This window comes from Sturnira hondurensis, unplaced genomic scaffold, assembly GCF_014824575.4.
Source record: "Sturnira hondurensis isolate 20B ecotype Veracruz unplaced genomic scaffold, ASM1482457v3 Scaffold0013190, whole genome shotgun sequence".
Classification (NCBI taxonomy): domain Eukaryota; kingdom Metazoa; phylum Chordata; class Mammalia; order Chiroptera; family Phyllostomidae; genus Sturnira; species Sturnira hondurensis.
In genome coordinates this window covers 1,452,120-1,470,369 of record NW_028085821.1, presented here as the reverse complement: position 1 = coordinate 1,470,369, position 18,250 = coordinate 1,452,120, and the positions used below count along the sequence as shown (strand labels likewise).

The 18,250-nt window shown below is 44.5% G+C and overlaps 1 protein-coding gene across 1 annotated transcript in view; it reads right to left on the bottom strand.

Annotated features, from left to right (window-relative positions):
- The window catches only part of ANO6 (anoctamin 6), a 196,927-nt gene that overhangs the window by 12,143 nt on the left and 166,534 nt on the right, over positions 1–18,250 (bottom strand). Inside the window, exons 15-19 of the mRNA XM_037061152.1 lie at positions 14,662–14,887; positions 13,512–13,681; positions 13,222–13,319; positions 9,445–9,575; positions 3,630–3,835 (exon numbers count right to left, since the gene is read on the bottom strand). Of these exons, the coding sequence (XP_036917047.1) occupies positions 3,630–3,835; positions 9,445–9,575; positions 13,222–13,319; positions 13,512–13,681; positions 14,662–14,887 (831 nt within the window). The remainder of the gene's footprint in view (positions 1–3,629; positions 3,836–9,444; positions 9,576–13,221; positions 13,320–13,511; positions 13,682–14,661; positions 14,888–18,250) is intronic.

Genomic DNA, 18,250 nt, shown 5'->3' with positions numbered 1-18,250 from the left:
TAACAAAATTGAATCAACCTTAGAGCTCTAGTCAATATAATTTAAATCTTTTATGATTTCAATGTAGAAGACTCTTTTGTATATGTAATACTAAAATATTCCAAGAATAATTTGGTTTTATATAATTCCTTTTTAAATAGTTAATACAAAACTGATTTTTAATCATTTGCCACTCAAAAATAGGATGTAAACTGCATGAAATACATTTTCCTTGATCTAAGTTAATAATAGCCTATAAATTAATATTTTTCTTTATAGAATCTACCCACTTATTTTTCTTAAAGATTTATTTTTAGAGAGAGGAGAAAAGAGGGAGAAACATCAGTGTGTGGCTGCCTCTTGCACATCTCCTACTGGGGACCTGGCCCACGACCCAGGCACATGCCCTGACTGGGACTCCAAGTGGTGACCTTTGATCAAAGGGTCACCACTTAAAGAGCACTTTAATCAAAGTGCTCAATCCACTGAGCCATGGCAGCCAGGGCTCTACACACTCGTTTAGACAAGTCAGCCTATAGTCTGCTATATTTTAAACTGCCAGTATGTACTTATGTATGCTGCTTGGTTGAAGAGCAATAACCTGTAAATTTTGTTAAGCTGTACATAGCAGTAAAAAATATTGGGGGCTGCTCCATCCACATAGTTAAGCAATGATGTCTGTATTGTTAGATCTGGTATCTAAGCCTCTACTCTTCCAAAAGTTTCAATGGATAAAGTTATGAACCATCAAGTAACAAAGTTTAATGTGTTTCCAGATTAAAGGAATAAATATGGGTCAAAGTTAAATCTGGGTCTAAACTACGCAGATATCTATTCAGCTGTAAATGACTATGCATCACATGAATTTTCTCAAAAAAATTTTAAGTTTGGCTAGGCTTTAATATTTCCAATGCATAAAACTGGTTTAAAGGAAGAAAAAAAGGAAAAAAATATATTTCAATCTAAATTCTATATGAATAAACAAAGCTCACTGATTTAGTCATTTATGGAAGCAGAAGAACAGACATCTTTTTGGCACAAGATGGTTTTTAATAGTATTCTTCTGAACATATGGTTTAGACACAGTGAGACCACAAGCCCACAAACAGTATCTCAGGCAGAGCAAGAAAAACAACTCAGAGGCTTTTCTGTGGCAAGATGTCCCCTACGGAACCAGCTTTGCCATGTCCTCTGCCACGAAATAGTTCTCTGTGTGCGCACGCACGTGCACGCCTGTCTGTCAGTGGTGGTGGGTGCTGTAATACAAGAATATTTTTTCCTGATTTCAACAGATTAACATTTTCTGTTAATTTACTCAACGATAGCTTTTTATAGAATCACCAGATGTGCTTTAGGAAGCTACAAAAATTCTGACAAGGAAGCTAATTCTATTATCTTCTGACAAGATACTCTTTCCTCCTGAATTGAGCTGCTTTGAGACATGCTGCAAGAGTACAAATAAATTCAGTGTGCTTCATTTCCCATGCTGTTCCAAACACCATTTTCCATTTATACCAAAATAAATTAAAACTGGTCTTCAATAGCTGCTGCTCTGGCACGGTACACTAATGTCAATTCAGCTTATTACTGAACTAGCAGCTTTAAAAGGAATGACTGTAAATCAGACTGCTTACTGTCCATTCTCGTCCCTGGTAGCTATTCCCTTCTTCCTACAGTTCGATGTGCTCCCACTGCGGAACGGTAGCCTTTGCAGGGCACATCAGAAAGGGAGAGGCAGGCGAGGGGACAATGTCCATGTATAAGAAAATGAGGCCTCAGTTACTTGGGTAAGAGGCGGGGGCACCAGTGAGCGGGCATGTGTGCGCCTGTGTGTGCACACCCTCGGAGCAGCCCTGGCAACACTACCGATGCTCCATCTGTGCTAGTGGAAGGGAGCCAGGTTGCGGGTACTAGGAAAAGGTGACTAATACAATCAAACCAGACGCTTGAGGAATGGGGAGTATGACTCAATTGAGTTTTCTGGTTAGCTGAAGGTCAGACAAAAATTCTTTCAGTTTCAAATCTTGTTGCTGAAAATCTTCCCACAGTGCCCAAGTCCACGTTCCAACCACGCTTACTGTTGTACAGCATATCGAACAGGACACACTCGTTCTCTTATGCCTGTGGAACTTGAAAGGCCTCGCGGACATATTTCTAAACATCAGTCATCATTTTGCAGCACAGTGGATGTTGAAGGTGTGGGCTATCCGGACGAACGGAAACTGATATAACCTGGTAGTTGCTTTTTGTGTGTGATCTGGAACTTGCTCCAAAAAAGGAGGAATAACATGGAATTCAGATAAACTGAGGGTTCTTGGGGTGATAGCTGGGTTCCAGGTAACTTGCTTTACTGTGTAAAACCGTAACCGACCATCACTCACACAGTGACACACTGTGAAATCCTTGTGCTTTAGTTTAGACACCTGTCAAAGCCGACACGGAGTCCCTGCTGACGATGAGCAGGAGAAGCAGTGGCAGCTGACACCCCACGAGGGCTGGGCTCTGCCTTGCACAGGTGAGCTCACTGAATTCCCTAACCGCGTGTGTGTGTGATGGAGAATTCATCAGTGCATGAGTGATGAAATGGGCTCTGTGAGTTAAGGCCCAGCCGCGGCTGTGCTCGGGAAGCGGCTGTGCTGGGGGCTGGCACCCCTGGCTGACCCCCGAGTCAGCAGTGCTCAGCAGCTTCCCATCCTGGAACCTGACCCATGGCTCTGCCGGATTCTGTTGTGGCACATGCTTGTGGGAGAAAGCTGGGGATATGATAAAACCGGGATATGATACTGTTGGGGACTGGCCTGGGAGTGAAATCAGGGAAGAAACAGCCCTGGTTGTAGCCATACTGCTAGAGCAGCAGGCCCCCCGATGAGCTGGCACGGGCGCTGGTCTGCCTGAGCGCCAGCTCCCTATTGGCTGGGGGAGAATAAAGAGACCGACTGTCCCGACAGGTTCACGATCAGTACAGGTGGTGAACAACTGAGATCTGTTACTCACAGCTGGGATGCACCCAGGGCATGAGGGTGCGTAGCTAATAACCAGAGTGGCTTTCAGTGACTAAGGGTTGGGGGGTGGGGACGAGAGATGAGATCCTCCCTAAAGAAGGATCCTGCCTCCTTAAAGAAGCCCTGGCCTAGGAGACAAGGAAGGTAATACTGACTGCAAATGCATGAAGTGTTTACACCTAATCACCAAGTAGTTAATATGTTAAACTGGTATAGATGCTAAAACAGGGTGGAATGATGACTGTCCTTTTAGGGTCCTCACACCCTAAAAGGATAGATTTCCATCTCCAGTATAAAGCACTCTTGGGTAACTCCTTTTACAGTCACATGAGGATTCAAAGTCAGGACTTACTCTTATTACTATGACCATGCTATTGAATAAAAACTTGAGCAAACATTCAACAATAATATAACGGTTACTCTTCTTAGCAACTACCTCTGTAAGGGGTCACACATAATAATCATACACAAAATACATTTAAAAATAACAATTACAAGTGGTACTGCCATGTTGTTTATAGGGATAATAGTCTTGGCACCTTTCTCCCGTTTTAAAGAATCCCAAACATTTGATTCCTCAGGTAGCAAGGCCAGTGCACTGTCGGCCTTTTCCGGGTGTTCACCCTGTGAAACCTCAGTTCTACTCACATTGGTCACCACAGCCAGAATCGCTATTCCTTGCATGATGGGCTGCCACGCTCCGATGTCCTGGGCTTTTTCTGGCACCATGCGTCTATACTGGGTAGTCATTTTCCACGCGTCCACTCTTATTTCCAATATATTGTTCACCAGAGCCAACAGAGGGGCCAGTGGGAAAGAGGCCACAAATAAGGTGACAAACCCAAACTGAATAACTGTCAATGAAATGGACACACGTCATGGAGTGGTGGGTGGATGGGAAGACAACACATTTTCCTTCACTCTCACACAGGAAGAGGAAGGCAAACAGCAACCCCCAAAGAGAACAGACATCTACGGTTCTAATAATATCCAACAGTGAAAGAATTCAAACAAAACACAAATACCCTGAGATCTCTTGGAAAAAGATGAATTATGACTATTTTTCACATATACGCACTTAATAGAGACAACATATTTAAAAATAATTAGCCNGCGTCTATACTGGGTAGTCATTTTCCACGCGTCCACTCTTATTTCCAATATATTGTTCACCAGAGCCAACAGAGGGGCCAGTGGGAAAGAGGCCACAAATAAGGTGACAAACCCAAACTGAATAACTGTCAATGAAATGGACACACGTCATGGAGTGGTGGGTGGATGGGAAGACAACACATTTTCCTTCACTTTCACACAGGAAGAGGAAGGCAAACAGCAACCCCCAAAGAGAACAGACATCTACAGTTCTAATAATATCCAACAGTGAAAGAATTCAAACAAAACACAAATACCCTGAGATCTCTAGGAAAAAGATGAATTATGACTATTTTTCACATATACACACTTAATAGAGACAATATATTTAAAAATAATTAGCCAAAGTTCTTTGCTGACAAATGAACTTGGGGCACTCTAAGCATATATTCATTCTCCATGTTGAAATAATAGAATATTGGAAAATGATTTGTGATTTAGGATTAAAAAAAGAAAATACCGTGGAAGTATCTAACAAGGTAAAAAGAAGTAAGGCATGCACCTTTGGGAAGAGGATGCTATAGAGAATGTTGAGGAAATACACTGAAAATGGGCACACGAGCAAGCGAAGCACATTCAGAGAACTGGGGGCGTTAGTACACTTCACAGACAAGCATGTGAGAGAAGCGTCTTAAGTAAAAATATGACCCTCCTTCAGGAGTCTGGATCTTGAGGTTGTTGTAGTCCACGTGGTCACACTAAGTCAACATTCGAATGGTGGCTTAGTAGTTCTCTTCTCCTGGTATGTGTGATGTGTACTATACTATACTTATCAGTTTCAGACCCTTCCCTCCAAACTGGCAGAACTGTAAACAAGTACAGGCATGTAACTAAGGCTGTGGATGAGAGGAAAATGTACAGCTCTTTTAGGGCCACTGTTAGGGGTGGGGTGGGCCCACTCCAGCCGGGAAAAGCAAGACGGTGGACGGGTGGCTGGGTAGGAGGAGCTGGAAATTGCTTCTAGTCTCAGAGGCCAGGATGTGCTACAGAAAAGCAGACAGGTGTGGTCATATTTGAGATCAGATAAGCAAGGACCAGAGTTGATGTCACCGTGTCAGCAGCATAGCATCACCAGCAACATCACATCTGTATCTGCGACTCATCGGACCCTAAGGGAGCTCATCTACCTCCAGGGCCAGGGTGGAACAGGGAGGCGTGGGGTGGGTGCAGTCCGCCGTGGTGGGCTGGCAGGTGGGTGTCTTAATCAGGGGGCCACTCGCCGTTCTCAGATCTCATTGTTCAAGAGAAGCCAGGAATTAGGACTATATTAGCAATAAACTCAGCTAAAAATCTAAAAAAGGAAAGGTACCATTTATAACGACAACAAAGGCACAGACAATTTAGAAATACATTAGTGAGAGATGTTAAGACTGTTAATGATGACTTGAAAAATAAAGTAACACAAATAATGCTGAATGAAGAAATGGTGGATGGTTTGAGTAGACTCAAGTTTGGGGACATATCAAAATTTTTTCTCTCAAATTCTAATTTCTATTTTAAAGGCAAATGTAGTTAATAATCCCAAATGAATTTAAGGAAAAAAACCTAAAAGGTGATACTAAAATTCTTCAAGAAATATACACAAATCCAATAATGACAAGGGATGTTTGAACTGACAGTGTTGTGGACATTCTGAAAAACAATAAAACGGGACCAGCTCTACGATACATTAACATATATTATTATGTTGTGGTAACTGACACAATTTACAACAGGTGCATTAATAGAGTATGAATTAACAGATTTCAAGAAGAAATGCAGATATTCATGGGATTTTCATGCATGATAAAAGTGATATGTCAGATCTGCTCCATACTTGAATCAGTAGATTCAAAAAGCACCCGCTGGAAAAACACAAATAACCCTCGCCAGAACGCCTTCGTGACCCGCGCTGCCGACACCGGCCGTGCTTGCGTCTTCCCCTGACAGGTTCCCCGAGGAGCCTCCAGGGGCCGTCTCCCCACCCTTGTCCCGCTGCCGCCCTCACCCACGCCGAGACTCCCCTTGCCCACTCTGCCGGTGGCTGCGTCATGCGGAGCCACTGGACATTTGGTTCTTGTTTGATCACTAGGCAGCTTTTGATGCAGCCAAACATTTACTTCTCTGTGGAATGTTTTTCCCCTTTTTGTTTACCTTAAATTTTAAAAAGCCAATGGGTCTGTGCGTATTTCCGTGTATATCTCTGTGTGTGTGTGTGTATATATATATAAACATAAAAATACATCTTTCTCTCTCTATATATATACACACACACAAGCTTTTTTAAAAAAGAGCTACCTAGCTGTAGTGTTTTTTTAAATATTTTTATTTATCTTTAGAGGGGAAGAGGAGGAGAGAAACATCAATGTATGGTTGCCTCCCGTGAGTCCCCTGCTGGGAACTGGCCTGCAACCCAGGCATGTGCCCTGACTGGGAATCGAACTGCCATCGTGTGGTTCGCAGGCCCGCGCTCAATCCACTGAGCTACACCAGCCAGGGCCTTGTAGTGTTTTTTTCCACTTTGGAAAGCCCATCCTGCAAAGACCAGGCGGCATCAGAGCAGGTGGTGGGTGGAAAGGGAGCAGAGCTGAGGGAGTGGGGCAGACGGTCCTGCAGGGAGAGGAGAGGAAAGAGGGTGGTGCGAGCAGACAGTGGAGAACTGTCACTGTATTAGTTACAGGAAACTAAATGAAGAAAATAACAGACAGAGGTCACTGTTTTAATAGGTTTTTAAAAACTAAGGGCTAGAGAAGGTAAGGTTGAGGAGGGCCACTCTGTCACTTTCCTGCATTTCATCTGCGGCGCGTGCCCACTGGGCAGCCTCTCCGAGTCCCCCGGACACTGGTGTCAGTGCCGTGCGGCGCTCCATGTACAAAATGCTATCTTACGGCCTCTGGATTTTAAGACCAATGGACTATTTCTCTTACGCCTCATGTCTGAGATTTCAGAAGTCAGGACCACACATTTGGGGAGGCAACTCTGGTTAACACCCCAGGGTTTCTCTAACAATCTCAAAGGATGGTGGGGAATTTGCTAAATAAAAAGAAATTTCACTCAAAAATTCTCCCCCCAAACATATGCCACATATGCCATATGGAACTTGGTGGGGGTGACCGGGGCAATCTTAATGTAAATTCAACTCACAGTGGTGTGTGTGTGTTGAAACTCCAAGCTGGAGTCACCTGAATAAATATTTATGAGGGCTAGGTCCAGGCAGTGGAGCTCCGGCACAGGACTGGAAGATGCAAAGGCGTCGCTAGCTCCCCGCAACGGGACCAGTGCAGCCAGGGAGAGAGGCGCACGCACCATCACACAGCACCGACGGGGGAGTCGGGTGAACGCCTTTGTCACTAGTCTGCCTGAAAAGCTGAGGGTTACTGCTGAGGCCTGGCAGAAGTTCCTCAAATAGAAAAGAAGAAAGAGGTATTTCTGGCAGAGGGGAACAGAGAGGGTGGCCAGGGCCCAAGCAAAGGGAGGGGAGCAGTGCCAGGGTTGTTTGTCAGAAGAGGTTTCTCTTCATCATTAAAAAGGTAGGTGGTGTTATCATAACGAATGTGGGAAAATGGAGAGAGAGGAGAAACTGGTGGTGGACCACCCCCAAAGACACCCTATATTTATCTTAGAAAACAAAAATAATCCAAAAGGTGCTTGGAAATCCTAACTATCACAAACTAAAAGAGCAACAACAACAAAAAGATTTCATTCTGGAGTTGATACAGAATAACAGACTGCCTACTCTTAGAAGTTGATTGATTTTTCTAATTCATTAGGCATTATCTGGATAATAGGAAAGGAACAATAAATCTAAAAAGATTTGTTTATAACAGTTGTTAATCCACCTCTTATAAAATAAGCTGAGGCTGAATTATTTAGTTGGAAATTATTTTAATGTGACTAGGAACCTCTAAAAGTCAGATCAACTTCTCCCCAAAATACAACCACATAACTTTTCCTCTCAATGTCATTGTTTTGACTAATCAACTACAGGAAAATAACTTCTCTTTCCAAGTTTTTTTGGTGCTAAAATAACAACTGATATTCTGCCCCAGAATGCTATTATTAATGCTGATAATAGCTCTGTAAAAAATATTTGTAATTATGACTATTTTAGACTAATAGGCGATTATCTTGAAGTCCTTTGGAAAATAAACAGCACACATACAACCTCTGCACCGTGATCAGCAGCCACACTGTTAACTGAACCTGGACACAAACATAACACAAGCAAAAAGGAAATTCAAACCAGACTCCAGGCTGCAAAGCACTGTTGCCTGAAGAAGCTACGAGATGGACCTTTCAGTCACCAGAGGAAGCAGATGTGTTTCCATGTATAATGTATATTTTTAAAAGCAATTATTTTATATATAGAATGTGATTTAATAAAAGCCGCCCCCTCTCTCTGCAGGCTTGTAAACAGGAAACACAAATGGGTGTCTCTGTAAACACACAAACCCCTTTGCATAAATGCAGGGTCTGTCAACCAAATGTTGTGCCGCCTTTTCTACTCTGCTAAGCATAAAAAAAAACTGTAATTCAATGCGATGGTTACTGAAAGGGCACAGATACAGATACAAAACATGTACATTGTTAGCCTTCTATCAGATATAAGTGTGCCACCCTAATGGAAACGATGGTGTTTTCCATGGAAATCTACTTTGGGACACATCTACTTCAAGGCAGCTGAGAGTTCAAGTTCAACTGAAAAGAGAAACAGAGCCCAAGTGAACACTCTACAAATGAACAAAGACAATCGAGGAGGAGGAGACCTGTGCTAAATCTTAATTCCAGACCAGCAAAATGGTTCTGAATTCAAGCCAGTGATTAGTCATGAGGTCACTCAAGGGACCAAGCAGAGACCACGGGCCAGAAGAAAGAGAGATGCTGTCAAAGGCAGGTGTGGAACGTGGAGGGGGCCGTGATCACCCTCGTGACTAGAAGCAACGTGCTCCTCCTACAGGCTCTGTTCAGGCTTGCATACAGGACCTGGTTCCCAAGTTTTCTGGCCAACAGCTGAGTCACCTCTAATAATAGTGGTGAGTTCGTTCTCAGACAGCAGGGTTAGAATGCTGTGGGAGTCAATGGTGAAGATGCACCTCAATGACTGTTCCATTGTATCAGCAATAAACCTTTAGCTGTGTACAACATAAACACCGACAAAGATACACACAGTCACCTTATTTGAAAGCCTGATTATGTCATATCATCTGGTGGAGAAAAACATGCCCCATTACAATATGCTAAATAATTATTTGGCTTGATAATCATGACTTTTGGGACCCCCTAACACGCTCCAATGTAATATATGCCACCTACAATTTCACTTACAACTTACTCATTTCAAGATATTCATAAAATAATCCCAGTCTGCCCATGAGTTGCAGATGGTAGTCCTGCTCCCATCGTGGGGTTATCTTTTCTGAGCCCGAAACTGAGCAATAGCGTCCAAACAGATTCTTGACCCAGCTGCCAAAAAGATCAAATTATGAATTAGAACATTATCAGACCAAGGTCATAAAAGTATTTAGTGATAGCTCAAGCTGAATACATAATCTTCCCAATAAATGCACTTTGTATTTTCACACTGAACTGTTTACTTCTGACCCCCCTACCCCCAAACACAGGGTCCGGCAGAAGAAACACCTGCTTGAGCGGGGTTGGTAGGGAAACAACACGGGTGTGCTAATTTAGAGTTTTAACTTGAACATTTCACCTACAATGTCATAGGGTGTGCTTGGCTGTGATACTATTACATTGCAGAATTACATGCTTATGCTTTTGTAATAACAGATTTTGTAATTAAAAAGGGGTGTTATTTGTGCTGGACCCTATTCTGAAAACCAGTACTGACAAAGTACCTTGGCTCGTCAGAGTAATGGTAACAGGTCTAAGACCCTACACTCTAAGCTGCTCAGGTCAAGGGCCAGAGACACAATGCCCTTCCTCTAAGTCACGATCTACTGGGTCCTGTGCCCGTGGGGCTGTCTGTTGTCCCTTTTCTGTTTCTGTCTTTCTCAGAGCCTCATGGCCCAGATAAATGCTTCCCCCATTTTTATGGCAATTTGTCCGGAAAAGAAATCGGAGATGGCAGTGATGGGAGGCCTGCACCATGGAGGACCACTGTCCGCAGGGCAGCAGTGGACTGTGGTTTCTCGTGGGGCTCCTCAGAGGAGGCGCCACAGAACAAACAACTTCAAATACAGATGCAAACACCCGACACAACGATGGCTGATGGGACAGCACGTTTGCATGGATTTCCCATTCGGACAACGAGAAGGCCTCACACTGGGGCGCGGGCAGTTGTAGGTACTGTGCGTGCAGACACATGTGGTGTCAGACGTGGCCAGCTCACAGCTGGCTCACTGGGCTGGGGTTCCCACTGCAACTGGCTGCAGCATTAACTTTACGCTGACCACTCCCCGAGGGGAGAGTTCTCTAAACACAACACGCCGCTGCCTTCACACTCTTTCCCCACTTCCGTCTCTCCTACGACATTAGGGACACAGCAGGAGGCTGTGGAAAGCACAGGGCTATTGACTCAGACACCTCTTGAATCCGAATTCACACTTCACTGCTTAGTCACTGGTTGACTCTGGTCAACTTCAAATACAGCGGGGTCATGAAACCCACACTGCCCAGGGTTGCTGTCAGGATTAAATGGCTTAAAGCAGGGAAAACATTTATTTAGCACACTTCCTGACACGCTGAAGCCTAGATTACTTTTTGGACCAATCCTGGCCTAAGTTACAGAAGTAACTTAAGTTGGCTTAAGCCAACCCTAAGTTGGCTTGGGGACACAGTGCTGTCTGTATGGTGGGTCTTCCTCTAGGACGTGCAAGAACACCACAAAACTCTAGCTGCTAGTGCTACCTCCTTGGCTTCAACCCAAAGCCCTGTAGTCAGTCAAGTCCGCGAGTCCACAGTTTTATGGATATTACAGGGGCCTTGTGACGATGCCACCATATTACAGGTGGCATCAAGGGCCAAACATGTCCATGACCCTCATGATCTCCAAATTCGAGACCACTGGTTTCAACCAGTTTATATTTTGCTCTGCCTCACACTCCCAGCCTCAGCCTCTTGCTCAATCCTCTCTGTGGCCCAGAGAAGCAGGCCTTTGCCTTTCGGGGCCCCAAGTCCATCACAATTTGGATTCAGGTGGACACTTCCATCCTGGAAGCCACTTGCGCCTCCCTCAGGTACTGCGCTGGTTCCCTGACTCCGAACAGGTCATGGGGAGGTCCTTCTGCACTACGGAAAGATTTCCTTCCTGAGCTGCAGACTCTAAGCCTCTTACTCAGTCTTTCTGAATGGACACTGATCTGTAGAAGGAAATCTTAGGTTGTAGTCCATCCATCATTGTCCTTGGTCTTTAGGGTTTACTTCCAGGCTATGACTCTAGTGCAGGGACAGCGACCTTAACTGCACACAAGAACCACCTAGGGAAATTTTTTAAAAGACAGACACCAGACATCACACCTCCTAGGCAGAGCTGAAAGCTCCTTCCCTCTAGCGGGTCTTAAAAAAACACTGTCTTGGCGATTTACCATTCACATTAGCAAAGCAGCACCGTAATAAGTTGCCCTTTACTAAGTCCTCATTCAGGGTAGCAGGGGTGTCCAACCTTTTGGCATCTCTGGGCCACACTGAAAGAAGAGTTGTCTTAGGCCACACATTAAATACACAAACACTAATGAAAACTGATGAGCAAAAACCGGCTTGAAGTCAATTCATGATTTTGTGTTGGGCCACAGGTTGGACATCCTTGGAAGCACGGTGTGAAGTACTTTATACCTTGTCTTCTCTTTGTATCTTCATTATTGTAGATAATGAAGAGACTTCCCATACTGCAGATAATCTCAATTTCTGCTAGAACATTCTACACTATTCCCACGTGCTAATTTTAAACACAAGCATCACCTACTACCTGGATCTACCTCATTCCTGACTTTACTGTTCCTGAGTTTAAAAGGCAAGCATGGCTAGTAGTGAGGCTCCTCTTACTATAATAGGTCTCGGCTCCATCCTCTCGCCAAATCATATAAAATGTCCCTTCTCAAGATAACAGTTCACTTTTCTTGAAAGTACTGCATCCCCATTGTGGAAAATACAGAAAACACATGAAGGAAGAAAATGCCAGCCATTCATTACCTAAATTTTGACCAAAGGACAATGCTGTTGGCATTTTGGGTATTTAATTTTAATTATTTCCTTTAACATGTTGCCTTAAAATTTCCCCAGAGTGAGTTGCTTCATGCAAAAATCATGCTCACCTTTTGTCAGGTATGTACAGAATAAAACCCCCAGGAAGGCCCGAGACCTCTGAGCTTGTTGTCTGAATCCAACAAACAAGCTATTAATTTGCTAACATTGTGGATTTGCAGTGTGAGACACGCATTCGCCCAACTGGCGCTGAGAGGGCCTACTGAATGCCATGTGCCGACCTGGGTGCAGGGCAGACCCCGCGGCACCGCGACTGCAGCGCGGGTCTGCTGCTTCGCTGACTCCAAATATCCGCACCCGGACCCCGAGTGGGGTGGGTGGAGAGGAACGTTTACGGTGGAATTCGTCTTACACGTTCCTTTGGCCATACTTTAATGGCCTGAACACAAGCTGCCGACTTAGAAGGCTTTTTTCTCCTTTCCTACATACTTTGGGAATGGGTGTAGTCTTGGGTAGCAAGAGTAAGGAATGTGCCTTCAGCATGTTAGGGGTTTGCACAAAGCGTTAGGGGGGAACTGTCCCCTACACACAGAGCAGCAGCAGCAGCGTGGAGAACCTGAGACACTCCCTAATTTGGCTAACACTCTGCATTCCCAGTTTTCGAACAAAGGGAAGATCATTCAAAATGCTGCTTCACTATTTTAGACCAGGAGCAGAAATATCAGAAGGCAAAGCTCGGGCTACTACAATTTGTAGCGCTCGCTTGGCATAAACACAGCCACATGTACGTTGTTGGTGGGACCACATTTCATGGACCCTTTCACGAGCATGGAGCCTACTCCACCGGACAGGCGGACATGCGGCCAGGTGGACACAGAGGCAAATGACTTGGACGGGTGGGCAGTGTCACCCTCTGTCCCCGCTCCCAGACCACACGACTGGCACTCACGGAAGTAGCACCTCTTGTATGTTATTCCAGATCGCTTTTCCGCCCATAATGATTGTCAGCTGCGTTGTCAGTTCCAGGAGACAGCCGCCTGGGTCACACTGGAATATTAAAGAGGACGTCTCATTTAAACTGTAGATGGCTCTAACATGAAACAGAATCACTCATTTTAATCTACCTGACATTCTTTTTAGGCTAAAAAATAATCTAAGCACAACGGAGAAACTGTTCACTGGGCAACTGGGAGAAAAAGCAGCCTAAATTGTCCAGAGAATTCAAGTCTGTATTCATACCTCTTCATTTCTGTATTTTCCTAGCCAATAAACGAGGTCTCCGGGATGACCTACAAATTTGCCCTTAAAGAACGCGATGTAGAAACACGAGGAGTAGTAGTTCACAAACTGGAATAAGAACATCTTCATGGTTAGGCTGTTCTCATAATCGGTCTGGGTCCTTGGGAGTTCTGTAGTTGAAACAAAGAAAATTAAGTTTTAAAAACTGTGAACAGCTATGAGACCCTAATCAAAGACACTGATACATGAGTTAAAATGCTTAAAAAAATGCAATTCACAGTTTCCATTTAAGTTGGTTTGAGCTCCTTAAGATAGCTACAGTGTTAATTCAAGTTTACACATTGGTATAAGAGTTTCTCCTCCATAAATACTATCCCACATGGCAAAAAAAAAGTCACTGTTCCTGAAAATTTGTAAGCACAATGTTACCAAATGGGCAAGAAATGTTTTTTTCCTGTCTTTTTGAGGGTAGATGTTGAGGAGAACAAACAGAACGAGGGGCACCTTGCTAGAAGCATTTGGGGAAGACAAAACAGGCCATCCTCCTGATTGAGAATTTGGACCGGGCTGACCCTTCTCAGAACATGACCACTGAGCAGGCTGTTCGGAGAACGACCCAGGCACACGCAGTGTGTGGGGGGCACTTCTTTGGCCACAAAGCCACTGCCTGGGATACAAGCCAGAGAGAAGCAACATTTATTACAAAAGCCAGAGCTTCTGAGGACGGAGCTTTATTAATATGAACAGAATGGGGGAGGACATGTGACAGCACTACAACACTGCCTGTCCCCTCAGCAACAGAGGGGCATGTTGGCCACTGGAACCATGACCCCACTCCACTTATTTGCAATAAAGAGACTATTTTCTTTCAACAATAGGGTACACAATGTCATGTAATTGACAATATTATTCAGCACTGATCTGTTTATACAATGCTTGGGTAGTCTAATGATTGTCTTTGCTTTGTCCCTTGTGCTAATGCAGAGCTGTAGATAATTCATTTCCCATACAGGCTAGATAAAATATGTTTGCACTTAAAATTTTCTAACAGTTGCAACATACTTGGATTAAAATGCATGAAAGATACACTCTCCAACTTTACCAGGTTCTCGAATGTCCTAGGAATGACCTCGGCTCGGTAGGAACTTACCGAAGTCAGTAATCATGATTGCCACTTTTTCATAGATCATGTTCAGGATCATGATGATGACAAAGTTGATGAGGGAGGCGGTGATGGACGTGGCCAAGTGCGGGGTCAGGTACTTCTGGATCGGGTCGGTGCCGTTCTCGCTCGGGCGCATTTCCTTGGAGAGGGTAAAGAACACCGACACTCTGTACACGATGATCCCGATGACCGAGGCAATGATCAGCAGGATCTGAAAACACAGCAAACACAGCAGTGTGAAACTCACCAATAATGGTTTTACACAGACAAAGTGGCACCTTGCTTTAGATGGACAAGATGCATGGGTGAAATGATGTTAAATCTCACCTAACAGCCACAAGGGAGGTGGAAATCAAGCACGTTCAATGTCTAAGAGAGGAAAAGGAATGGTGGAGGTCACCAGGGGGTGCACGTCCACTAGGGTGAGACGATAACAGCAACAGGAGCAGCTGTGTGGAGAGTGAGGGGTGTGTGGGAGCACTGCTGTCTGGGAACTTGTAAAACTGCTCTAAGGAAAGGTCTACACAGAACAGGCCTGTATCACCTGTGGACACAGACAACAGTGTGCTGATGGCCAGGGCAAGGGGGATGGAGGTGGGCGAAGGTGGCAGGGGCAACGGGGACATCTGTAATAGTGTCAACAATACAAATAAAGAAGAAAGACAACTTGTACTGCTATGGAAAAGTATTACTAACTTGAGAGACAATGAAAATGCATGTGCCATGAAAAAGAAACAAGAGAGAGAGCGTACGCATCTTCAGATGGGGTAAAGAAGGGGTAACTGGTAGCTGTTCTGGTAGAAGAAAAAGGCCCTGTGAGAGCAGAACCAGAGAAAACATCCTTCTACAATTGTGAAATTATTTCCGTTATGAATTATTGGTGTTTTTGGTCCATTAAGGGGTATGGGTCCTTCGACCAGAGAACCTATCACTGGTTCAGGGGTCGGCAGGTGCAAGCCTTTGTCTTAGTTACGGCACCAAGGGAGATGCTGAATGAGACCCGTGTTCAGAAGCTGCACAGATGCCCCAAGGCAAGTACTGGAAATGGCAGCGGGTCTCTGCTTATAAAAGCTTCACAGGCTTTTCAGACTCCTATCTTAAGACCTTAAATTGGCAGTTATTCACAACCTGCATTCGCACACGAATGCAGATTCGTTTCACGAATCCACCGTACTTCTGACTGCACAGACCCAGTGCCGCAGGGGTGTCTGAGGCAACAGTCTGCAAGGGGGTTGGTAGGATTTCACTTCCTCACTAGGCAGGTTTTCCCTGCCACCGAACAATGTGCATTCAAGGTGTTTTCCCTACATCTACCTCGTGGACACACTCCGGAAGCAGGCACTCAACGTGTCTGACTGTGTGTGTGCTGTGGTAGAAAAAGCTACCAAGAATGTGAACTTCAGGACTGAGCCAATCATGTCGCACTGTCTGCAGTAACAGGAGGAGGCTGGCATTCCCCATGGAGAGCAGTCCAGGGAGGGGTGACCAGCACAGACTCCTTCCTGCGCTGGAGCCTGGCTCTGCCACCAGCAGTGGGGCCTGGTGCAAGTCATTCAACCTTCAGGAGTTTCAACTTCTTCACCCATAGCATGAGGGGGCAGGGTGGTGGGTGGGTGGTCACAACAGCTACTAACAGGGCTGTGGTCTGACTCAGTGAGCTGCCCCGAGTGCAAACACTCAGAACACTGAGCCCAGGCACGTGAAAAGGGTTATAAGAGCATTGGCCACGGCTACGGCAAATACAGCGTTAACAAGATGTTTTTCTTACCTTTTAAGCCATCAACTGTAGAGAAGGCATTACACTTCCTCCTCTAATCTCTCATTATCCCCTTTTCTTCACAGTTAAGGTTTCACATGTGTAAAAGGAAGACTTTTTTAAAAAAATTTGTGGAGTATGTGAGAATGTTAGACAAGGCGGAGAAATGTGTATCTCTCAGCACAACACATACATACAGACAGACCATTTAAATAGTATGCCTTTTTAAAAGTTACCTCCATAATAATTTTTAAAACTATTAATTATAAGCGTCAAGATTCCTCAAATGCTTACTGTTCACCTCAGCACACATACACCCACAGCCCTGGGAGGCAGAGCGTATTAGATCCCTTCACAGGTGAGGAATCAGAGCTGCACAGAGATTAAGCGGTTTGCCCCAAATTAGGCAACTATTAAATGAAAGAACCGAGATTCTCAAGGACTCCAAAGATGTACTGCCCTCTCCACAGTGCTGCCTCCCGTGTGGGCCTCTGAAATGAATTCCGCTCCACTCCGGAGCTTGTACAGACTCAACGTCTCCACACCTCTTCGGGGCACTTGACAGGTTCAGTATGTCTTCACAGGAGCCAGGGAAGCTTTTCGTTCTCCTTCCCCAAGACTCTTGCATATCTTTTTCTCACTATAACGCTAATATACTTTTCTTATAACTTTTAATATATGCTCGTCATGGAAAATTCGAAAGTGCCCTGTAGTGAACAAGAGCTGCGTTTGCTGCCCAGATCTGTTTCTAGTCTTAGAAAAGGACCCGGACTTTGCTTTTGAGGGAATAACCTCTCTCTTTTCAGTCCTGTGGTCTGGGCTTGATCACCCTCCCTGCTCTGGGCTCCAGTGGTAGATCCTGATTCGTGTGAGATTAATAGGTATCTCATCCCGTTGGCCTCAGCAACAGACTCAAGGATTGACAAATAACCTACCAAGAGCTACTGAGATGTGAAGAGATACCTCCTAGTGCCCACGGGAAAGTGAATCTTCTTTTAGAGGAAGCTGCTAAGAGAGACCTGGCATGGCTTTGTGGGCTAGGAGATTGGGACTGCTGCACCCTTAAGGGAGGGTGCCCAGAACCCCCACGCCAGGAGACCACCGGACGCAGAATGAGGACAGAACAAGACACAGCCCTCGCCATCATCCGGACTGCAGTGTCTGTCCTGGACTCACGCCAAGCCTCAGACTGGGGTTTTCAGTTACAGGAACCAAGAAATCCCACCCGCTCCCACTTTTTTGTTGTTGTTGGAGATTGATTTTTCTGTCTCCTGCAATCAAAAGACTCCTAACTATAAAAAGACTAAAAATAAAGAAAAATAGGAAAAAAATGTATCTACTATCCAATATATGCACAATTCCTTCAGAACTATGTAGTTTGTACATTAAGAATCATTTGAATAATTGTATCTTTTCTTTAAACCTATCATAACCATAATATTTTTACATTCTACAACATATTTTCATGGACACACCTTTTCACAGCTGCACAAAATGTTACTGCATAAAGAGCTGGAAATAGGGCACAAGCCTACAATAGAGATAAGACAATTTCTTCAATAAATGGTGTTGGGAGAACTGGACTGGTACATGCGGAGAAATGAAACTAGACCACCCACTTACACCATACCCCAGAATAAAAAATTAAATACTTAAATATACGGTAAGTTGTGATATCATAAAAGTCCTAGGGGAAAACGTAGGCAGTTAAATTTCAAATGTCCCATGTAGCAATATTTTTGCAGATACATCTTAGGGCAAAGGAAACAAAGGGAAAAAACAAGCAAATGGGACTGCATCAAATGATAAAGTTTCTGC